Genomic DNA, 25268 nt, shown 5'->3' with positions numbered 1-25268 from the left:
TCCCTTATCCCGCCAGATAAAAAGAAACTGCGAAACACATTGCGTCTGTTTGATCGCAAATTGAACGTTCGATCGCTCGATTATTTATCGTGGCGTTGGCACCACGTTGACTGTGCCCAAACTCGAACGGCGACAAATTTTTAGTTGTTTTTTTTTTAAAATTATAACAATTAAAAAAATTTTTTTCAATCGTCTGCGCCGAAACAAGCGTGTTGATAATAATTCGCTGTAGGCGCCGCAGTCTTCAGCTACGGTTCTGGCGACGGTGTTCGTAACAATCGATAACGCCCGGCCGACTGGGAGAAGGGAGACCATCGCCCTATATAATGCGGTGTGTAGGGATAAGATATATCTGCCGATGAACAATTAGGCTAATGAGAGCGGCGAGAGCGACCTTCGATGGACTGCATTTGCCCTGTCATCGCGTACACGTTATATCGAGAGTCCGTTGTATCGAGAGGTAACCAGACAGATGTTACGCGCGCGCTTGTAAAGGGGGGGAGGGGGGTTGATCACGTATAGGGTGAAGAAGGAGGGCGATATCAACATTGTTTAGATCATTTTCGAATATTAAAGTTGTACAATTTTACAAATTTTACTTATTTTGCAATATGAGAAATGGTAACCTGACAATCTAAAACAGATGATGATTTGATGGTGAGCTCCAACATTTAATTAATTAAACTTATTGATTTCTCATCGCGAGAAAATTGTTATAAGTATATTATTTTAAATTTTTGTCTAAAAACAGTATTTTTTTAAAATTTTTTTTCTGTTGAAACAATCTGTGTTATTGTAATAAATATGCAATGCAACCAATTTTGAAGATTGTTTATCCGATTGATATCGACATTTTCAGATTACTTTCGAATAATACTTAGCTACTGTTCGTAATTGTATCGTTATAATAAGGCTGTCGTTCAATTGCACAATTTTTACTTGTAGTATAAAAAATGGTAGTCTGACGATCTAAAACAGATAACGGTCTTCAAAATTGAACTAAAATTATTATTAGACTTCTCGTCCCGCGAAAATCGTTAGAAGTATACTATTTTAGGTTTTCTATTGTTTTTCTATTTCTCTGTTTAAAATAGTCTGATTATTGTTTTCTCGCAATAAATATTTAACGTATTATTCTTACACGTATTGATCTTGAAGAGTGTTTCGAAGCCAATTGCATTTCTTCATGCGGGGGACGAAGAAAATTAACATATGTATAGTTACAAATTAATTGACATATATAATATATCATATATATGTATAATAGATATAAAACAAACTATTGTGCAATTTATACATTATTCAACCGCTTATAAGTCTATTGAGTGTACGAAGTTTATCTTCGACAGATGCAGCGCTATTAAGTAATTTACCACAGGATTCTATAATCTTCTTTTATGTAACATAATTGCGCATAGTTGCAGCATAATACTTTTCTACAGATTAATATTGGCATTATCTCGCCGAAGTAACAAGCCGCATTAAATCCATCTTGCTGCCGAAAGAATGTGAAAACATTTTGCTTTTGCTATTATATTACCGCATCGCTTAAAAAAATTCCGTTTATTCAACTTACATACAACTAAATTGTAAACCTTTACATCATTATTTCAGTTTGTTACAGTTGTAACTTTAATGCGACAATTATTTTACAATTATTATTATAAATTATATATAGTTAGATATATAACACTATTTTTATATTGTATAACATTTTCTAAAAAAAGATTTTTTTAAACCATGCGGAGATATAATGGAAAAAACGGTTTCTTTCTTGCATATCGATCGAGGAATCGATATCGGTAAATTGGTTGCGTTTTGTAAACTTTTTGTCGACGCGTGCAGAGACTATGAATCACGCGTCCTCGATGCGATGAACATTTTTAAAAATTCACGAGAGATCTACAATATTCATACAACACACACTCACACACACATGCACACACGCACACATCATATATATATATATATATATACACACACAACTCGTCGCGACGGAAGTCGCGATTGCTGTTTCCGCTGTACAAATATCTCTCCACCGAGTTGTCCGCCAGACATTGTTTATAAAATTATCACAGTATCGTTCGAACTTATACTTATGTACACGCGTTTCTAGAATACAGACGGCCCTATTTTGCATGAAATAGTAGGCGCGTAATAATGTACAATGGAAACTCCTTCATGCCCCGCGAGTCTCAAACGCATATAGCGCGTGTAAGGGGTTTAAATAGCGAGAAACGCCGCGTAATATTGATTTGATAACGTTACACAGAATGTCATCGCGAAGTCAAATAAATATTTAGACGAGACGAGAATTTGAACGAGAATCTGTGAGATTTTTGAGATGTCTAAAAGACGCTATAAGCTGCATTTTAATTTTTCAGACGTTTCCTAGTTGCTCTCCTGGAATGTCTGCAATATCCTATCACGTAAGATATTTCCAAGCTGCTCTCTATAATATATCTCTCTCTCACTCTTCTATACATATACTGACACATATGTACTTGAAATATATTCGAGATATATGCAAACGTGCTTCAACGTTTTCCCTACTTTCTCCGATCGATTCCGCTACACGCGCGGAAACCGAAATTACTTGGTATTTCTCTTCGCCTAGAGCCTAAATGAGTTATATTTAAGTTTGCACTTTTGAACTTTTCGGCATTGTCATTAGGTCAACGATATTTTCTACAGTCGTTTACGCTGTTGCGTAATCTTAAGGGAGATTCCGTTGAATTAACGACGACGTGTAAATGCATAATCTACTTTAAAATAATGTCGCTTTCATGGCGATTTGATTTTGAAAAGGGGTTCACGCACTGCCTCGCGATCGAGTCGATCAACTGCGTTAGAGTCGAGAATCGTTCGAAAGTCTCTCGATCTTCTTGCGTATTTAGTAATCCGGCATTCGGATAACAGCCCCACGGATAACACTCTACGAAGGTACGAATGCACCTTTCACGATATCGGAAACGGATACTTCGATTACCCGCCGGGCTTCTACGTGGTTTGCCTCATCTTCCAGCCCTTCTCCTTCAGCAGGTCGTCCAACGTTTCCTGATTATAATAAACGACAAAATCCGTGGGCTCGACGCCTTCGAAGACCGCGTACACCGACGGCTTCAGGTTGTAGAAGAAGAGCGGCTGGCCCCGCTTGGCGAAGTCCTTCGTCAATATCTCGATTACCGTCGCGGCCGTGTAATCCGCACCGTAGATGTGCGAACAGTCGATCACCACGGGCATCGCGACGCTCTCGGCGCGTCGGCTGTACTTGGTCACCAAATTACGGACGTACTCCACCGATGGGAAGATCAGGCAACGATCCGGCGTTAGCATCAGGTACTCGATACCGTGATGAGTCTGTTCGACAAAAAAACAAAAGAACGAGTGGATATTAAAAAAGACGATATTATCCGTGTCGGCAGAGAATACTCTCGAGCTTAAATCAAGAGCGGAACGAAAAACCGAGAAAAGCGGGTGGGGGAATCGCGAATGAAGAATCGATTTTATATTTTAAGCAAGTCAATATAATTACCTTGAGCTTCTCCACGGATATTTTCGGTCTGGCGGCGTGGTACAGAATGAAGAGAATATTTATCCCGACCCCGCAGAGAATGCCGATCTCCAGTTGCAGCACCAAGCACGCGATGAATGTGCCCAGCCCCGGGATGAGGTCCGATTCTGTGGCACGGAAAGGGGAGACGATTAATTTTCGCGCGGGACATATTGTAAATTTATCTGTTAACTATGAGAAACGCGCGCTCTTACTTTTCGTCCTCCACATCGGCCTCACCACTTTGACTTCGACCATGAAGATGACCGCGGCGATAATGATCGCCGCCAGAGTGGCGCGCGGAATAAAACTGAAGTACGGGGTGAGGAATAGCAGAGCTAAAATTACCAGCAAACCTGGAACACAAGTATAAAAGTATCGCACCAAAAAATAACGGATTTAAAACCGAACAAAGCGAAGATGACCTTATTAAAAACTCGCTTCTGTGCAATTCTATATTTATTGCCGGAGGAATTTCGCGGCAGCGCAGGAAACCTTTGCAGAATGTTACTGTTTGATTTTTGTTTCTCGACTCCGGAAAAGGATAAATATGCAAATGCAATAATTTACGGAAGCCGCAAGCGGAACTTACCAGTGTAAATGCCGCCAAACGGCGTTCTCACGCCGGAAGCGTTGTTTACTGCGCTCCTGCTGAGAGAACCCGTACTCGGAAAAGCTTGCACGAAGGAATTTCCGATATTCGATATACCGATCGCTATCAGCTCCTGCGTGGCGTCCACCGATTTTCCGTTGGCTATAAAAAAATCGCATTAACTTCGTAAATAATCGACCCAAATGTACCGGAATCCATTCATATCGGGGAGATAAAAGTCAATCCTTCGAACAAAGGCTGGCCAGTTTTTAATTACGGAGGATGTAGTCTCGTGATTTTCTAAAGTGCTTACCGAAAGCTTTACAGACAGCGATATTTTCCATTAGAGAGATGAGCGGTACAACGACGATGCCGCTACCCAGATTACTGAGCATCTCGATAAACGTGACTGTCGTGTTATCATCCTTGGTGAAACCGAACGGTGGGGCTTGTACAGTAGGCATACCTCCCGGTATGTAACCTGGAATCAGCAAGTTTAGTGTGCTTTATTTTTAAAACATCTATTGGACATTCGAGAAAAAGAGGGAGAGAGAGATTTTTATGTAACGATACATTAAATTCAAGTAATATAATTTCTCTTTCAATAATATTTTATACATATAATTAAAATAAATTAATACAATTTATCTATTATTTAATTATTACGTCTCTATTATGCTTTAGTTCCATTTATTATTATTTAAAATAAATTATATATTTTATCTCATTATAATTGATAATTAAAATTTTTACGGTTTACTGATACAGTTTTGAACAAAATTTTATATATAAAATTGAAACGAGATGCGCTACTTTTTTTTATAAAAAAAATTTTTGTTTTGCTGTCGAGCAAAATCCGCTTTTTAAAAAAGAAGATTTATTTGCATTGCATACCAATCAATCTGACAGGGGAGTTGTTTTGGAAGTTCCAACCCAGTACACCGCAAATTACTACTAGAAGTGCGTTACGCGAAGTGCCGATCAGCCAGATGATTTTATTCGCGACACGATGTTTTGTAGTCTGAAGCTCCTCCTTTTTCGGGCCAATTTTACACGACGCTAATAACTGTAATCAAAATATGACACACATAGAAATATTGCAATTGTATTAATATTTGATTGAATTGCTTAATAATTAAAAATTTCCCGTTAGTAATTTGATTTTTCTCTCAAAGTTATCACAATATTTATATAGGATTATGTAGAGCTATCTATAATTTATTTTTGTTCGCGTTTTAAATAAAACTTTATATTAAATTTATAATCTACACGAACGATAATATTTAGATCGCTTTAAATTTAAATATTAACGTCGCGAAAGGATATTAATAATTTCTTGCAAAATATTTCTCGTAATGGTGTATTGAATAATTACTCTCAAAATTAATAGCAATGCTATGCAGGATGCTCCAAGAGCAGCGTCCCAGGCAGATGTCTGGTGTATCAGTCCGCCGATACTCTGCCACATTTCAATAAACTGAGAACCTTTGGCAGGAATACCGAGGATGTCTTTGATTTGCGACGTCACAATTATCAAAGCCACCGCAGATGTGAAACCGGAGCTTACAGGCCCGGACACGAAATTTATTAAAAATCCTAAAAATATGAATAGAATTAATCAATTTTTTCATTCAAGAAATTTGAAAATTAAAAATTGTAAGAAAACGTGATGCATTTTAATATTAAATAGAATGGCATAGTTTACTTCACGTTTAAAAATATCAAAAAGCTCAACTGCAACCTTTTTTAATATTTTATTGCCAAGTTTAATTTTTAAAAGCATCAATTATAAAGTAATGCAGTTTCAGTAAAATCTTTTAACATATAACTCATGTCAAACAATTAATTCATGCATTCTATGTAATTTAATATTCAGTGACAATTCTTTTCAAATTTAATTAATCTCGATGAGTTATTGAAGGCGACTTACCGAGACCAAATATACCCATTATTAACTCCACGATTCCGGCAATGAAGCACAATAGAATCGCATGCGGCACCGGATAGTCCAAGTGAGACACTGTTTGATAAGTCAATAATGATATTATGGCAGTGGGTCCCATGGGTACGTCTTTGCAAGATCCAAAAATTACATAGATAAAACAACCCAAGAAGCTGCCGTATAAACCGTACTGAAACAAAGAATATAATATACGCGTATTAAAAAAGATTTTTTCGACATCAAACCATAAGCATTGAACTAAAATTTAATCAAAAGTAAGTCTATTGATAATTAATTAAAGAGCGCAATTATTATTTATTTTCATAATTCGTACAAAGCAATTTACAAAGGTCTTCACGTTTTTCTTTTGAAAGCTATTAATATATTTAATAAATTAAAAAAAAAATAATTTTAATTAATTGAAAGGGAAGGAACACATTTGGTCAAACGTGCATCGAACTAACGTAATTCCTGTACAATCATTATGTAACTCTTCATAAATCATGCAACGATAAACGTCTCGTTCGTTTATGTACCTGCGGCGGTAAACCGGCGACGTTCGAGTACGCCAGCGACTGAGGAATGACGGTGAGACCCACGGTGATTCCGGCCACCAGATCTCCGAGTGCATCTTGGCCATTGTACCTTGGCAACCAGTTCAAGATCGGCAGCCTCTTGTAAAGGGTCTTCTTCGTGCATATGGCCTTGGCACGCCGCTTCGCGTACAAAAACCACGACGTCAGAAGATTTTCCTTCTGCTTGACCTCGTCATCTCCCGGCTCTTCGATCACTGCTCGCATAAGGCAGATAATTTCATAATGAAAATATGATAGCAATAATTTATATTATGTTTTTAATTTTTTTTTGGTATTAAATTAATGGTAATTTTATCCTATATATGTTCTCGGCGCATATATTGATAAAATTATAGAAAATATAAGCTCTTTTATATCTTTTAAGCTTTTAATAATTTACATGTGGTATGAAAATTTATTTTATAATGTCCTGTTATCAAAGAATTTTATTACTACACTTTTTTATCTGTCAATTTATATAATCTATTGATTTACACACGTTTTTGCATCATAATTCTTTCTGGGTTTTATGCGATCTTATTGTATTAAGAAGATATGTTTGCTTCTTAAACAGTAATTGCGATGAATGGATGCAAGTGGTTTTCGCTCCCGTTCCAATTGTTATATCAACTGTATAATTTTTCGACCCACTTCTAAAGCAAATAAGAACGATCTGAAAAAAGTCAGCTGGTCAAACTTGACTCGTGACCATGTACTTTTAACTTAACATTCGGGGATTCGCATGTCTGTCATATTATTCGCCCGCCACGTTGGTCCATAAATAATTTCGTGTACGTGAAAACGCCACGTGACAGGCACGGTAACAAGGACAGAGTGCTCTCGTACAGACAGCGCGACACTTGAATTTATTATCTCGCGGCGAATGAAGGCACAAAAAGAGGCGAAAAAATATACCGTATACTACACACAGTGGAAATGTGTTTCTAAAAGCATATACACCGCGAGCCTTCAGAAGGTCAATTTTTCGTTCACCCGCGTCAAGGAAGGCAAACCAGTTTCGCGGAATGAAATTATTGATGATATGCATGGAGACACATTGCCGTGATCTTTTATTCGTTAATATCATCAGGCGTTTTGACAATGCAGTTTTCACAGTGTAAAAACTCCAACAAATACGATAAACATTTTTTAATTATTTGTTTTATCAATTTTAACGCGGTTGATGCACGTGAAAAGCGTTAGAGAAAAACAAAATAATAAAATAAGTAATAACGCTTGACATTCTAAGAATTGTTTTGCTGACATATCTAAAAATTAATTAGGTATAGATCTGAAAATAATTATAAGGTTGCTCAAGCATACTAAGCAATGCTGAACAATGTTTTAACATTTTAACAACCAGCTTAAATGTTCCGCAATTATTTTACGATCTAACAAAATATTATGTTCCAATTTGTATCTAGACAAAGTTTTAGATACAGATTTCAATAAAATTTAATAACTTTTAAAAAAATTTTAATAAAACCTTCAATAAAATTCTTTTCGCGTGAACTTCTTCATGTGTAGAAGTTTGGCAAACACTGCAATATTTATTTATATTTTAGTAAAAAGTTACACGTTTCTTTCGGGCTTCCTCTAAATGATTTTTCTAAACATTTTTCTTGGTATGTCGTACTTACAATTATTCATGTGCGCTGTGAAAAAAATTTTCGTGATTCAAGTAAATATGTTATTAGGACTATTCAAGCAAATTATTTACTTTACACAAATAAATATTACTTTGAAAAAATAAATAATACTTCAAAAAAATAATATTTTCTACAAACAAGTGATATTTATTTATGTAAAGTAAATAATTTGTCTAAATGATCCTAATAACATATTTACTTGAACTACGAAAATTTTTTTCACAGTGTATGTTCCGTATATTTTAATGGCAGCTCAAACAGATAGTTGAATGTGGGGCAACTTGTAAGATAATTGTCACATAATTTAATAGATGTGATAAAATTTATGAATATAAAAATGATATAGTGCTTATAAAAATCTATTTAATTTCTGTTCGTAAAATATTGAATCAAGAATATTTAAAAGTCTATATTTTTCTACATAATTATTTTGACAGTTTAACAAAGTTATTTTTAAATTTACAATATATCCAGATAAATTTGTAGATACTTCAGCAAATTATTTTTTCCTTAACTTTACGTTAATAATTTGTAGTATTACGCAATATTTTCATCAAAACTGTTTATCAAACTGGATCAATTGTTATCACTTCGTATTTGAAAATCACCAATTATCAATGGAATTTTATCAGAGATCGTTTTCTTTTTTTTTATCAACGAGTCTCAACAACTATTAAATACGATGCAGTTGTGGCGAGAGTCCTTATCACCTAGAGTGCTGAATAAATAGAAACCGTGGCACAACGTGAAACCGAAGTTTCGTAATGCAAAGATCGACTAATAAATTTACATGAAAATGGTAATCAGATTAAAAAGTATTCAGCCCTCTTGTACATCGCGTTACATAGAATTAAATTAAAAATTTCCGAAGCATTTTGATATTTCAAAGTGCATTTGAAACCATATCTTTATTTTTTATTTACTTTGCGTTTCAAGGTGATGTAACACGACAGACAATTGAAATAATCTCTGCAAAATTAACTTTAGATATAAGTCTTCGTATCACACTATCACACTGACAATTAGGTATATAAAAAAATATAAAATTACACGCAAGATCTCGACCGATTTCATAAGATGAGTCACAATTAGGTACTTGTTTATGAAGTTTTACAATAGATACTCACTTTTGTGGCATCCTCGCCGCGTGCGAGAAGTGAATTATGCTTTAAAATATGACGGTGAATAGAATGTATATTTATGAAGCATGTATACTAACATTCCCTTTCTGCACATCCATTCCGTGTGCAGCTCAGCGAAAAATAGGATTTCGCTTCGAAACGCTTTTGCATTACCGCTTTTGCATCAGAACTTACAGATAAAATCGGACGAGCCCTGTATGTCGCGATTCCCGTGCGAATTGTGAAGAGATTGAAACGAGTGATTGAGATCCACGTTGTTGGTGGATCCGCTTAAGCCGTGATTCACGTAACCCTCCAAGCCCTGCCTGCTGTCCACCGAGCTGCTAGTGTCTTTCATTCTGAAAGCATATAAAATATCAATAATTAATGCAAAGTTTAACCAACAATAGACAATCAAAATTTTTTATTCGTAAGTACAGTAAAAAAGAATCTTGCAAAAAATAATGAGAGGAATAATTGAAAAAGTAATTTAAAAAATAATTGCACTATTTTTTGTTACATAAAATTATAATTACATTATATAATAATGTAATCAATTATGATTACATATGGGTTATTTTTTCTTATTTTCATGAAACTTTTTTTTTTATTAAAAAAATGATGCAAAATTCTTTTCAATATTTTTTAAATCCTTCCTGTTGTCATATTTCCTGTTTATGTGAACAGAACTTAAACACAAATATTTAACTAAATGCAAACAAAGATACTTGGACACATTTTACATGGAATTATATTTATTCATAATATATAAACTTTTTATCGTATTTAAAAAGAAATAATTTATACGACAAAGTATCCTCTTTACAAATGGGAGAGAAAGGTAAAATGAGATGCGAAAAAGGAGAGAAGAGAGAATAATTTACTCGTATAAAAGAAGAAAACGATCGCGCTTCAAAGAATTAAAAATGTCTCGCGCTTTCGGTGATGATTAGATTAATCGTAACATGTGACAACAGATCACGACACTTTGATCGTTAGTTAAGACGATTGGAGACGATATTCACGAGTGGAGGGGAGAAGGCACACCACGAGTCTATTAAAACTTGGCCGTGAACCAAGTACTAATTGCAGTCAAGGCGACGCTGTCACGAGGATGTCTTTAACGTAGCCTACCTCTTGTCTATTATAGGAAAAATACATTATTAAAATATTACTATATCATAAATAAGATGATTCGATTCGCCGCGTGATCCGTGACACTTCGTCGCCCCGACATTCGCGAGACAAATTCTGTCACGACCGCCGCAATGAGAGATCCGCTCGCCGTAAATAAACGAAAGCGACGGACGTCGATTCTGTCCGAACGAAAGATGCCGAGTTAACCGAAAAGAAATTGCATAATTGGTTGCTTATAATTACACATATAAATTCGCGACAAACAATTATAATTACGTACATTAGTTCGGTTGTATATCGACAAAGTTTACCGTATTATTAAATTATCTCGACATTTGTATGAGGAGCAGTTTCATCCGACTAAGCGTCTTCCCTCTCATCGCGGGATTGCCGGTCCTCCTTCGCTGAGAGCGTTTGCTCAAAGCGCATCGCGGGCGCAGCAGCCCCCGAATGCAGGTTGGCTGCGTTACGTGAGCGTGCGGCTATCGTAATAACTGATGTCTCTATTTTATGTAAGACGCCCGGTTTCATAACTTTTAAATCTCGCGGACCCCGAATTCGCGGCGCGGATCGATATTAACGCTCGCGCGGGCCCCGCGACGCGCGGGAATATCGCACGTGTTACCCCCTTTATTGAAAATTAAAGCGAAAACTTTGGTCCATCCATTTTAGAACCGCGGGGAGATTACAATTCCGCGATTTACGGGCGTTTAATTTTGAAAGATACTCACCGCGCGGATCTCCCTTCACGGCTCGCTCACTCTCCCCTCTTCCGACTTCGAAGCTACTTAATTCTGATTTTTACGAGTTTAAGGATGTATAGGACGTTTTTCAAAACATTAAGAAAATTATAGAAAAATTACAGATTGCTTTATATTGCTTTTGAAGGTATTAGAAAGAATTTGGCAACGATTTCTATCTGGATAAAAAGTTATTTCAATAAAAAGTAAACATGTGGTCTAATGAAAATATAATTAATAATAAAATAATAAAAAATTTACATTTATTAATTTAGCATTTTAAATATTCAAGATAATTTATAAACGTTGTATAAATCTCGAATACTTAAAATACGTAAACAAAAAAATTGGGTTCTTTCTTAATGTTGTTAAAATAAACTTAATTTTTAAAAACAAATAACGTAAATAAACTATAAAAATGTGTTACTAAATAAAAATATAACCTTATTCACACAATTTTCATATACGTAATTTATTTAAAAAAATTAATATAAACACATTTCCAAATTTTATTTAGCTTGCAGGGACAGTATGTCCGATACGTCCTTAATTTTGATCGCTTTAGAGAAGATTTTTATTCTATCAATACGCAATTCCTGAGATAGCGCGAGAGATAATCCGCGTGATAATCTCCGTTCGAGATAGTATCAACCGATATTGAAACTGACCGCATTGCGTAAGCGTGCGAAGCACAGCCACGGTTTTGCATTAATTATTGCAATTAGACAAACCGCAATGAATGCAATCAAGTGATTGGTTTTATTGTATTTCGCGCAATTCCTCGTATTCCGAAATCGATGATCTCAGAAGAATCAAGGCGTTCCTGTTGTTATTTCTTTAATTTGTTTACATTTACGCTTGACTGCATTACTTAACATTGACCGTGACCACACAAGATTTGATTGCAGTTAATTTGAGTTACTTTTTATTACATGCACTTTTGTACAAAGTATTATATGTTAATCGCAAACTGATAATAATTGTAGTTAAAAATGCTGTACGCAATAAACAGCATGCAACATAATATAAGACAAATAGTAATATTTTATTTAAAGGAGCTGACTTTTATAGTAAATTTTAACGTCTGCAATTAGTCAAAAGTTAATTAAACTTGGCGCATAATTAAGGTCCAAGTTTCATGCGTATTTAAATTTGGTTCCAAGAATCGCGCTTATCTTTCTCGCTTCTAGTTACATAAGATATTGCAACGGGAAGGTGACTGGGTTTTTTAATAAATTTTCTAAAATAGAAAAAAATAAATTTTGTTTTGTCACGGCCTAAAGTTGAGTTGAGCACTTTGTTTTTTTGCTCGTGATTTTAAACGACGAATTAAAGCTTGTCGTTTTAAAGCGACGACTTGCTCGAGGAAATAAACGCCTTCCGAACGAGTGTGTCCGAATCTAGAACTATAACAAAGCATATCTTATTACGTGTCCACGAAGTACGGCATGCCGACGAGCATGCACGCCGGCGTTTGATCTTCGATTGAGCCGGCGTAATTCACTGTTAGAAGTTGCAATTACTACAAGTGGGTTCGATTGACTGGCGTCATTTCGTCTGATTGTTTCGCCAATAACCGTAACGTTTTGCTCGCAAATGAAAGCAAAATGAAGACGAAAGGGGAAAGGTCTGTTCCGCGATCTGATACGCCGACGATGATTTTCGGCGGTGATAAGATCGAGAGGTTCCTCGTCTCGCGTGTACAGACATTTTATTGCACGGCTATACGCGCCGTAGAGTCGTGAGAAAAGCAACGATCTGTTCAAATATCGTAAATATTGAGCAATGTGCCAGATAATCTTGTAATTTCCTCAAACGCTGATCATACGCGTACAGCTCGTCCGAGATTTATGAGTCACCTATAATACGTTTACATGCTTTAATAAACGTCAGCACGAGTCTTAAGAGGAAATAAATGTAAGGATATCTTCTCATGCGCTGAATCATGCTAATGAAAACCGAATAGTGAAACAATAATAAAAATGCAAATTTGCGCATGCAATTTAAGGAGTTTTGAGTTAAACAATGACGTAATTATTTCGAATGAAGCATAAAATGATTTATAATCTATAATATTAATAAAAAATTTATTTAATATTATATATATAATATTATATATAATATATTTATTATTATATATTACATAATAAAAAATTAAAATTAAAATGTTCTAATTTTGCTCGTGTAAAGGAAATTATTAGAAAGTTTTTAGTTTTTTAAATGAGAATTCCATTTTATTATTTTCAAAGTGTTTCGCTGACTAATCGAATTGACAAATATTTTCTTGGTTGATCTAGATTGTGAATTACTCAACTCATTCCGTGCACCTTTCGACAGGTGAGAAATCATATTTCACAATCGTAAACGTTTTAATTCGACCATTAGTCACAATTAAATAAGATAAAAAACTGTGACATTAATAAGAAGCATTTTTTAATGCATTTTTTTCCATAAAACCGCGTGATGTTTGCAGTCGCGTATAATTGTTTCGCTTACGTGAATGTCACGTGCGTCCCACGCAGCTCGAAGATGATGAACGATTTCGAGCGTTGTCGATCGAAGTAAAAAAAAAAAAAAAAGAAGAAAAAAAGAGAGAAATATGTTGCATCAAAACTAGTTCTTCATCACGTTAATGAGTCATTTTGCTTCAAACTGCTACATATTAATCGTTTAGAAGTTAAACATGAAGAACGTCCGCATAAAATTTGTTCTAATATACGATTACAACTGCGGAAAAGAGCGGTAATTATGTAGTGTTGGGAAAAACAATTGCCACAGAAATTACATAGTTTAAAAGTAGATAAAGTTTTTTCCCCGTTTCGGGCTCTCATACTAAACTTCTACGAATTTTTAGCTTATCGAAGTTTTCGCCGAAGTCGATTAAGAAAAAAAAAAAAAAAAAAAAAATTCTTTTGCAATAATACACGTTCGCGCAATTTCTTTCATACCTTAAACAATATTTCGTTTTACTTCGAACGCGCGTACATGCGCGTGTGCGTGAGTCCGTGTGTTTGTCATATTTTTGACGCACGTAATCGCTGGATTATATTATCTCGAATATATCAATAAATATCATAAAATGTGTCCGTGTGTGTCTGATGACAAACACAATTTGGATGTATAAACTTCACGTGTTTAAACCTGTTTTATAAACATGCACCTTGACGAGCACGACGATTTCCCGAATGTATATCCGCACGCGGCTCTTGTTGCATTAATGAGCATTAGTCTCTCAGTCGGTTCATTTACGAGCTCGATTACAAGTGAAAAGATCATCAATTGATAAACGTCTCATCAATGCAAAACATCCGTTTATCGCTTTGACGAATGGTACTCTCTAGCGTCAAGGTCTATTCTCCTCGTAGCCAACGCGAACTGGAAGAGATAATTGCACGCCTAATTATACGCGCGAGAGACGAAAAACTGAGATAAACCGCAGGCGGATGGATTAATTTCAGATTGCGCAAATCGATGGGTAGTTGATTATTATCGTGCGCGGAGGCGAAGACACGCGAGTTCTAGGTACTCCTCTTTATCGGGAACGAAATCACGAGGAGCTATCTGTCTGAAATACGAGCCCCAACAAAGATTTTCCGTCACGGGGAAACACGAGCGAGCCATCGCTAACAGAGAGATAATTGGCCGGCGTGGTCGGTTGAAGAAATTTACTGCGGGCCATCAAATGGATATACGAACGGGATATGGAACGGGAACGCGTTGGTACCGCGTTCAGAAGTGGAATTGATCCGAGATTAGGCGGGCGCCCTATCAGTGCATTTAATTTAATAAACTCGCCTTCCTACTCGCGTAATCTTCACATCACTTACTACCATCTGATGGTTAATCTAATCGAACGCTAAACGAGGTTATCGAAAGATAAGTGTAATTATGTAAACTAATTTACCTTACGTATAATTATGAGATTATATGACAATAATATATAGTCTAGACGTTATTGCTCGCGTGACACTATCAATTTTTCCTTTTTTTTTATTTTATTCAGTTAAATTTGTCACTGCATAAGTCGCACATTTTCTATATATTTTCGTAAATTTTATTTTATATAATAAAATTATAAAATTATCATTTACGATTTAATAACAGTTATAATTTATGTAAATCCAATCAGCCCAAAAATAATGAAACATTAAATATGCATGTATATTTAAAATTTTATCATTTTTGGTTTTAATCAGACCTGTCGTACGATTAATCAAATATTTTGTACGTATATTTACGTAAAACAAATGTCAAATATTTCTATATCCGTAAGCTGCAAAATTTTGATTCATTAATCCTCGAGATATTTAATTCGAAAAGAGAGAAAACTCGGATTTAATGATGAATTACACGATTTCAGAGCTGACATTTTCTTATAAGAGAGTTTTAATCTCAATGCGCTTCCGATAATCCTCATCGAAATTAAACAGATTAAAGTAAAGAGGCAGGGATATAACGAAGATTACACTCACTTAGATGTTTGCTAAATACTCTGCTTAAAGAAGATCCGTTTTCGTTTCAATTCTCTGTGATTGTCCCTTCGAGTAGAAGAGGAAAAGGGTCGCAGAACGGTAGCGAGCGCGTCAGCTTCTCTCGTCGCGAGAAATTTCGGAAGGAATTTCACGTTTCAATTTCGAAAATCTTCCTCTCCGTTACTGCGAGGCATCTGCACAATCTCGCGGATCGAGCCCCGTTAGGATCTCCGTCGGCATTTGTCGTAGGAAAAGGCGAACGTTCGCCGTGGATTTGCTGCTCCTGCGAAGTCTTTTCCAGTTCTCCTCTTCGTAGCTTTTCGCTCTTCAGCCGCCGCGACTCGCCGAAGGGGATGTCGAGGCGAAACGCGAAAATGAGAAAACCGCTTTCGAAATGTAATATCTACGGCGAATAATATGTGCAAGTATATCTGGATACTTGTGTACGTCACAGGTATATAAGATTTCGGACCGGTTTTCACGGCGCAATGGTGAAACTGAGTTGGAGGCGACGCGTGGCCGGCCATTTAAACGCATCGCGCGGGGCGAACTCCCTCTCTCTCCTCGGCGACCACAGCCTCCCCCGCGACGACGTCGTCGTCGTCGTGGAGAACGCGCTGCTAATCATCACGTGGTGACTCGATCCCGGCTGCCGGGAATTCGATTTGATCACGCGCTGTCGGTGGTAATGCCCTCCGCCGCGAGAATTTTCTAGCATATAAATCGTGCCACACGCTCGCGTGCGAGTATTAGTTAGAAATCTTCTGATCATCCCGTCATGTCTCGCTGAGACCTGGGAGCCCCGTATGTCTCTCGATCGGGTAATCCATCATCGTATCCGCTAACGAAAAACACGTTGGTTGGATGAAACTGGTCGATATTTGCATTGACGAAGTATTTATTGATAATGACAGATTTATTGATAATTAAGAAAATTAATGGGTTTAAATTGCACGGAAAGAACGGTTTTATATAAAAATCGACATAAAATTAGATCTATGTTTAGCCTAATTTTTATATTAAGCTTCTACATTGAAAAAACAATTTTGTTGAAATAATATTTATTTTATTGAAAAATAATATTTATTTTCTTCCTAATAATTAGCTCTTCCTAATAATTATTAAATATTTATTTTGCTGAAAAATAATTACGTTGAATCATTAAAATAATTACATTGCACTGAAAAAAGAATTTGGTATATATTATTAAATGTGGAAAAGTTATTAAATTTCATAATGTAATTATTTTAATGATCCAACATAATTAGTTTTATATCTGTATTTCAACAAAATCGTTTTTTCCATTTCTTTTAGTAAACTGTTCTTTTCATGTAAAAATATTGCATGTTGTGATAAAAATTTTGCAAGTAGCTATTGTGTACACTATAAGTTTTTAAATGATTTGCGAGCCCGAGTGTTTAATTATTACAAGATATTTATGCAGTTTGTTGTAAATATTTTCTCGATTACAGAGATGCGATTTCAAAAGAACAATTTTGCTAAAGTATCTAAAAATTTAAGATAGGTACAGAATAAATTTGTTGGATCGTTAAAATAATGATGAACGTTGCGAGCAAAGTTGCGAAAAGTTCTGGAAAACAGTTTAAGTTTTCTACTTAATTTTAAATGGTTTAACAAAATTATTTTCAGATCTATATCCAGCTACGATTTTAGATACTTTAACAAAATCGTTTTCTTTGTGATAAATTATGGGAATTCAACTTAATTTTTAAAAGCTTGATGCTATTGTCTTATTAAGAGTTTATTATTAATTGGACATTAATAAAAAAATGTGTTTATTGTTGTTGTTTTTGTCAATTGTCGTTTTTCCAATTTTTATGAAATTTATCCGGCTTGAACGAATAAACATGTTAATATTTTATTTAATGGCCTCTCGTTTTTCTAAGGTGTCGACGCTGCAATGAATTGTCAGCAATAGTTAAAGCAAAACTTTATTACAAAATCAAGAGAAAAATAGTGCGGGTAATCAAAAGATGATTATTATAAAAAGCTGCACAGAATAATCGCCTAGATCTCTTGTTTACAATTTTAACATTCTCATATCTGCATTAGTCGACGATAATATTCGAGATTGTACATCATTCCTCTATCATTAAATACTACATCTGCCAAGGCGAAAATATGTTTGATTAAGAAATCCGTCGTAGAAGTGTAAAAAACGCAAAAACTTTAGTGTAAATTTTGTACTATGTCTGTGTGCATGTTCAAAAAGGTAAATTTTTATAGTTCACATTACTTAAATGTAGAAATACTTTATATATATAATAGGTCTGCAATATATACTTAAGCGTCGCTACTTATCTTCCGATATGGGATCTAACAATAGCTGAAGACGTCAATATTGGAAAGCAGAACAGAACGTATTCGCATTGCTGCATATTTAAAATGTTAGGCAATGATATTGATTATCTTCGGCTACACATATTAGCCATTTTTGAATGAGACATTTTTTAATATTTATACTGTCAAGTTAGTTGTAAGATAAGAAGTAAAATATCTATTTTAAAATATTTTATATTTAGTATCGGAAGCTAAATATTAATGCTTTGATAAGGCATTCTTATTCCAGCTGAGTCAGTAAGTTTAAGTCACTTTACGGGCAATTACTATAGCAATTAGTAATTACTATGCCAAATACCAACGGTTATATCGTTGATACGCTTGTATACGGTGTACTACATTCCTTAAACAATTCTTGATAAAGCTAGTTGATAATGCAAACAATCTGTTGAACGATTAAATACGCACTAGCATTCCTATATCTCTTATGGCAAACGATTCTTGAAGCAAACATATTTTTGTCTCGTCGGATTTAGTATTTGATATTTAACGCTGGAAGGATGATGCACAATCTCGACCATTTGTCACAAACAATAAGATACTTACAATTGAACAAAATTGAATCTGAATGATAATTGTGCAAAAAGATTTTAATTAAATTAATTGTTGGATTAATTTCTACATTTCTTTTAACAAGATTTTACGTAATTATTATATACTATCTAATTTATTTTAATACTTATTTATAACATTTTGTAATAAAAAAAACTTTTTTACTATTTGCAACTAAATTCAAAGTAGTCTTGATTTTACAAATCTGTGTTTCAAATATTAATTTATCTAGCAACATACTAAATATTTTGTGCTATTTCATGTTTTTCTTTTAATATTTAATATTTAAATAAATATTTAAACAAATTGAGAATCCTTGGTATAATATATTTTTGGATGGGGTATTTTAGCGAATTATTTGTTCTGCCAATATTTTTCATATCTGTAATCAATTATCATAAATATCATTAAAGATAATGCTCTTAAATCATCGTTAATAATCACTGGTTCCGCGCGAATTAATGCTCATTGAATGCGTGCGTACTTAACATTTGGGTGTTGATATTCAATTAAAATATCATTTATAACTTGTTTGACGGCTCGTTGACTTGTGACGTCACGCCGAAAGAAGTCACAGATAATTTTTTTTTACGTAAATGCAATTGACGTATGAGTCGCGGAGAAGGCTCTTGCCGAATCGGTGACGTTGACTTTCCACATTATCACTCGTCACATTTAAGAGATACAAAAAAATCTGATTTGCGAAATCTAAGAAACTAGAAATAACCAGCCCGACCGGTCGAAAGTGCGCAAATACATTTTCCTGCACAGTTTTCATAAACGGAATGTAAATATTACATTCTTTATATTATTTACATATTTCTAAATAATTATTTTAAAACAAAATTAAAAGACAAAAAAAAACGTTAATCAAATAAATAATAAAAATTGTTATTTAAAATTAATTCATGCAAATAGTAAATTAAATTTATTGCTGATCAGTCAAGTCAACATATTCAATATTTTAATATTATTGATCGTTAATATTCAATAAAGATATTTGCGGTGTCTAAAGAATTCTCAAAGTTTGCATATTTTCTTGATAACTACAATACTTCTGTTAAGATAATAAAATAAAAGAAAGTAAAGCGTTGCATGAGAAAATAAATCTGATAAAGGAATTGCCTTGTTGGAAATCAAGATAAATTTTGAGAATATGTTGAGAACCACTACTGCGTCAAGTTTAAGCTCTCTTTTTTAAAACATTTACACTGTATTATGCAATTATATAAATAAGCCGTCAAATCTCGTGACTGTGTCCCCAGTCACGGGACAGTCATGCCTTTTCACACTCCGCGCCAGCAATGAGATTTCAAGGTAATCCCGTTGTTTTGCGACATTTTAATCGGTCACGTGCTTTCAGTTGATCTACCAATCTGATAACACGCTGATGCCAGAGAGCTTTGCGGTTCGACAATAAATCCATATCGAATCGACCCATTTAGCGAAGAATGGGAAGAATGTTTAGGCGTTAAAGTCAAATAACGTGTTAATCTTTACGGATACTTTTAGATTTTTTCATTCATTTCTCGATTATATTTTTAAATATAAATTTCTCTCCTTATTATAATATATAATGATACGCAATACTTTATTATATTTTTCTAGTTCAAATTTTGCAAGAAACAAAAAACGAAGAGACAAGAGAGAATTAAGAATTTAATAAATATCAAATAAAATTGTTTGGTAAGAGATTATAAAAATATAAGTAGTTTCCTAATACTTAAAAGATTATTTAATTTGATAGGTTAATAATAGACACAAGACTCGAAAAAAATAAAAATTATAAATTTTCTGTTACAATACAAAAACTTCTATATAAGTGTACTTTGAAATATGTGAAAGAAATAATATAACTTCATTATATATTAAAGTAGTAAAGCTTTAAATTTTTGTATTCTAAATAATTTTGAATATAGAATGAGTTGTATCTTTTATAAGAAAAATTTAAAAAATGAACATCTTATTTAAATTTGCAAAGTCATTATAGAAAACTAATGAATATGGATTTTTTATATTTTATTTTATAATTTCAGATGTTATAAATACTAAGTCAGATTTGAAAGTAAAATTCTGTTTTCAACACTAAAATCCATTCCAAACTGAATAAAGAATAAAGTTCTTTACTTATTTGCAACCCCGGTTTTAAAAAACTTTGTTTCCATCTTCCGTACGATGTTTCTTGTAGATTATTAAACAGCATTGCTTATACGTACTAAATAGATAAACAGTATAATGAGGTACTTTTAGACTCTGCGTACGATAGAGGAAAGTTAGATATTAAGACTGAAAATTAGAATTTTAGAATCAGTTTTTTTAATGAATACTAGATAAAAAATAAATTATGCTACGTACGACACATTTATTATCTTGTTCACCTTGCATCTCATTTGTATTCATTGTGCGTTTAAACGTCATTAGGAAAACTTGTTATAAAATTCTAATTTCTATTCCTACTGGCTAATATTCCTCCATTGTGCGCAGTGTCAGATTTAACATAGAGTTTGTCAGTCCCTTACAAATTTGGACCAATTTACACAATCACGGACCTGTCGATCACGCTAATTCATCAAATATTTTATGACGCATCCCGGTACCGCTAAGTATGAGAAAAATTGACGCAGCGTGCCGAAGCGAAAGCACGTGCCACAAATTTCACGCGCAAACAGCGATTAGGCCGTTGGGGTCGCCTTGGAATCTAATACATCAAGCCGAACGACGTAATATACGATTCCACGAGGCAGATTTGTATATTTCGAACAATAATTAACGGGGAGACATAATTATTGTATTGACGAATCAAACAGCGGCATTTATTCTTGCGAGCTTTAATATCCTCCAAGACAAATACTTTTATCGCTTATCTCGCGGTTGTTCTCGTCGCAAGGGATTGATCCGCTGAACTATCGAACTTCCATCTAGTCACGTCGCTGAGATACTACCTCTTAAAATTGACATTCGACTCGCATCTTCCTGCGGCTTGCAAGTTTAATGTAATTCGGTTTAACATGACACAAGAAAGACTGTATATACGTACATATTTGATAACTGCAACCTTGAATTTGAAATATCGATTTCTGCGGTATTCTTGTTTTTAAACGCAACGAGAACAACCCGCGACCGCAACTGTTCAACGCAAAAAAAGCGTCGTTCATCGAACAAATTTGCTGACAGTAAAAACCGAAGCGGCCTAAAATTCCGTGAAATATCAATGTCCCGTTCGTCTGTTTCTTTTTCACCTTTGCGATTAGGTAAAATTTAATTAAGCGCCTAATTAGCACGTATTACCTTAATCGGTTCTAGTTTTTAATAAATATGTCAGAGCGGAAACGTCACTCGTTCAACGGGAAATTCCCACGAGGAATCACATGCAATGTGTGACGAATTCAAAAACCCACAGGGACGGTTGGACGAAGATGGTAATAATGGTCATTCATGCGGAACATGACATGTTTGAATGTACTATTCGCAAAAGTCATCATGCAAATAAGCGACTAATATTTTTTCATACAATAGCATAATTATTTTGACAACGAGGTGTTTTACTTTTAGCTCTGTATTCGATGTGTTTTACGGTTACTTGGCTCAAAATTATCATGGTGCGATTAATTTTCCATAGATATTTTTGATTTACGTATTTTTGCGAAATATTACTTTGGATGTAATATTCTTCTTGTGCATGCGATTTTGCTTGAGAGATAATCTTAACACAGAATAATTTGAACACAGAAATATCGTCGCGCGAGTAAATTCTCATTAACATATCCGGCACGAAATAGACTATTAATGCACGTTATTTCTGCAAAGTATCAGTTTAAAGACAAGACTTGTTCAATTTTTCAATCGAAACTGCGCGGTCGAGTGTTTGTGGTTTTGTTAGATTTATATTATCGTTACTTATAAGTATTGATTCGCAACGTAAATAAACGTTAATAATTCATATAATGGTTTCATAACGGCCAATTATCTCGGTAAATATTGATCGTATAAAAAATTTTACGTATAAACAATTTTCTTATTACGTGAATATAACAAGAAAAAATAAGAATCGATAATTAATGTTGTTATTATTATTAGTATGTGCAATGCCGTAATTTTATGTACTTTAGATAAAGCATATATTAAAGTGTTGAATGATAATGAGAATAACGCTCAACTGGAAATTGTTAATATCTTTTTTAACAGTGGTAGAAGTGAGCACATTTGTTTGCATCCGTTTCGTCAAATCGTTTCGTCAAACGTTGGATAAGATTACATCTTTAATTGCTTGAGGAACTCAAATTCTATTAAATACATAGACGATGACGTTTATCACGTGTTTTTTTGAAGATTACACTTGTCAAACATAAAATGGAAATTGGATATTAAAACAATGAATGATAAAAAAAAGGAAATGATAAGACATATAAAATGGACAATATATAAACAAGCGAGCAAATTGCAAGTGATAAACATGCTTCCAAAAAATTTTGTCAGTAAAGTATAATAACAAGTTCTAATGGAATAATTGGATAATATATAGTCCAACAATTAAATACCGAGTTCATTATAAAAAAAATATTTTGTAAATAAAACAAATTAGTTATTAATAATTATAAACTAAAAAAATTATTATTAAGTTAAGAGAAAAATTATTTAATTTTTTTTACAAAATAAATGTTTCCACTATCAATGGAACAAGTGATATTATTGACTGAAACAATTTATAAAGATTCTGTACATTACGTTTCTTCAGGTAACTTGTCATGGGTTTTTATACGTTTTCAATATCTTCGAAAAGTTTTCCCTTCAAGTTCGGAGACCAAAGTTCGATTCAACAAAAGTTGAATCAAAAGAGCACGATAGCAATCACAATATATCGCAGTATAACTCTTGAATAGAAAATTTAAAATAGAAATTGTTGTTCAAAACCAAAACTTTTCGAAAATGAGATAAATTAGATAAATTTTATATACCTTGATTCGTTAATGGATAACTCATCGTATTGGTCTTGAATTAAAATTATACTTTTCGAAGACATCAAAACAAATACGTGACAAATTCCTTGAAAGTTGTACAAAAATACCAACATTGTCGAACATTAAAAAAAAATTAAACATGTACTTTGAATAAAATAAAATAACATTTATCATTATCATTGTAATTAAAATAAAATCAATTTCGTTAGTTAATCGCCAGTTCGTGCAACAAAGTGATGCATTATTACATAAAAAAAATACGAAAAGATGTGAATAAAATGATATGATAACGTCATTTCATATTTTAAAGTTTAACATTAACGACCTGTGAAAATTTTTCAAAGAAAGCCATATACCTATTAAAAAAAATCAATTTCCTTGTTTTTGACTCTTACCTTGGAACTTGAGTTATTTCAAAATTGAGCCAGTGAATAGTCCACGTTGCCTTATTCTAGAAATTCGACTTCGAACGTCTTGTAAAAGAAATTTGGTTTGGAACAAGCACTGTGTCACTCTGGAATTTCACTATGTACAGTGTAAAGGACATTCAACTTTTCGACCTGATACGAAAGACGTCCACCGTTGTAATACGGAATCGTGTCGACGACTGAATGTGTTTGTTTACGTTTTACATTGTACTATTGTCCCGTACTTGTATCCGCTTGAACCACGCATAGAGCTGTTAATATCGCTACGTAAATTGTATTAAGCAAAAAAAGTTTCCTCCTTTCACTGTATTATTACTATTCATGCGCAACCTCGAAAATATGAATCTTTAAATAAATGAAAATATATAACGGCAGAATAATTTTCAAAGACGTAATAAAGACGAAAAGCTTCAATTATTTATGCCCCAACAAGAATAATTAAAATACATTATTAATTTTGTAGTCGTTACACAAATTGAAATTATTTAGTTAAAAATTTCAATTACATTAGATTAATTATTAAATTGAATCAAATATATTTAATTAAATTAAAATAATTAAATTATATTTAATTAAATTGCCAAAAACTTAAATACTTTAATAAATGATAAATTAATTAAGATACTTCTGATATTTTAATTAATCATAATATTAATTAATTGTAGCAAAAAAATATACTTAATTATAATTATAGAACTGCAAGTAAATTTATGAAAGATATAAAAGGGGGTAGCAAATCGATTATCACTTACTTAAAATTGTCTTCGTTGTATGTTTGTGTTTGTGCAGTCATTTGCGATTTTTATACTTTTAATTTTTTTCTATTACTCAGCGCAATTCTCTAAAATTTATTCTGGTATTTGTAGTTCATGGGATTAAACTTCTGTTATTTCGTTTATACGTGCTTCTATACGAAGAATTCCCTGCAAAAGTGTTGGCGTTCTTATCTTCGGCATGAGTTCATACTTTCCATTTTCCTTCTCGTGAAACAGAAGGAATCTTTTTCTGCGATAAATACGATTAACATTAATTGTAAAAGACGTATAGCTTAGTGATTCTATTTCATAAAAGTCACAGATTGAAAAATATTTTTATTTTTAAAAACGCTATTATTATAACACATCACTGATAGAAAGTAATGAGTTACAATAAGTAATATCGTTAATCGTTACTTTTATGTCTTCTTAT

At 33.6% G+C, this 25268-nt stretch overlaps 1 protein-coding gene across 3 annotated transcripts; it reads right to left on the bottom strand.

Moving 5' to 3' along the window:
- Positions 1-548: 548 nt before the first annotated feature.
- LOC105195632 (sodium-independent sulfate anion transporter) lies at positions 549-24486 on the bottom strand. Of its 3 annotated transcripts, none has more exons than XM_011161137.3 (11): positions 24048-24486; positions 9628-9791; positions 6624-6877; positions 6076-6277; positions 5521-5741; positions 5040-5211; positions 4459-4626; positions 4146-4307; positions 3769-3909; positions 3536-3681; positions 549-3360 (listed from the first exon to the last, which is right to left on the bottom strand). In XM_011161137.3, exons 2-11 carry the CDS (start codon positions 9788-9790, stop codon positions 3001-3003), a joined length of 1989 nt encoding a protein of 662 aa, XP_011159439.1. In that variant the 5' UTR covers position 9791; positions 24048-24486; the 3' UTR covers positions 549-3000. The 3 variants fall into 3 exon arrangements, with proteins under 3 accessions (XP_011159439.1, XP_011159438.1, XP_025992190.1); XM_011161136.3 differs by lacking the exon at positions 24048-24486 and adding an exon at positions 15782-16295; XM_026136405.2 differs by lacking the exons at positions 9628-9791; positions 24048-24486 and adding an exon at positions 9439-9618.
- Between the last annotated feature and the right edge of the window lie 782 nt (positions 24487-25268).

This window comes from Solenopsis invicta, chromosome 4, assembly GCF_016802725.1.
Source record: "Solenopsis invicta isolate M01_SB chromosome 4, UNIL_Sinv_3.0, whole genome shotgun sequence".
Taxonomy (NCBI): Eukaryota; Metazoa; Arthropoda; class Insecta; order Hymenoptera; family Formicidae; genus Solenopsis; species Solenopsis invicta.
The sequence above is the reverse complement of the archived record's forward strand: the minus strand, read 5'-3'. Positions and strand labels throughout refer to the sequence as shown.

Excerpts from the sequence above, each read along its gene's own strand:
- LOC105195632 (XM_011161137.3), bottom strand. The coding sequence starts at position 9,790 with ATGAAAGACACTAGCAGCTCGGTGGACAGCAGGCAGGGCTTGGAGGGT. Across the intron at positions 4,308-4,458 it reads CGCTGTCTGTAAAGCTTTCG|CCAACGGAAAATCGGTGGAC; the intron begins GTAAGCACTTTA and ends ATTTTTTTATAG. Across the intron at positions 3,361-3,535 it reads TATCCGTGGAGAAGCTCAAG|ACTCATCACGGTATCGAGTA; the intron begins GTAATTATATTG and ends TTTGTCGAACAG.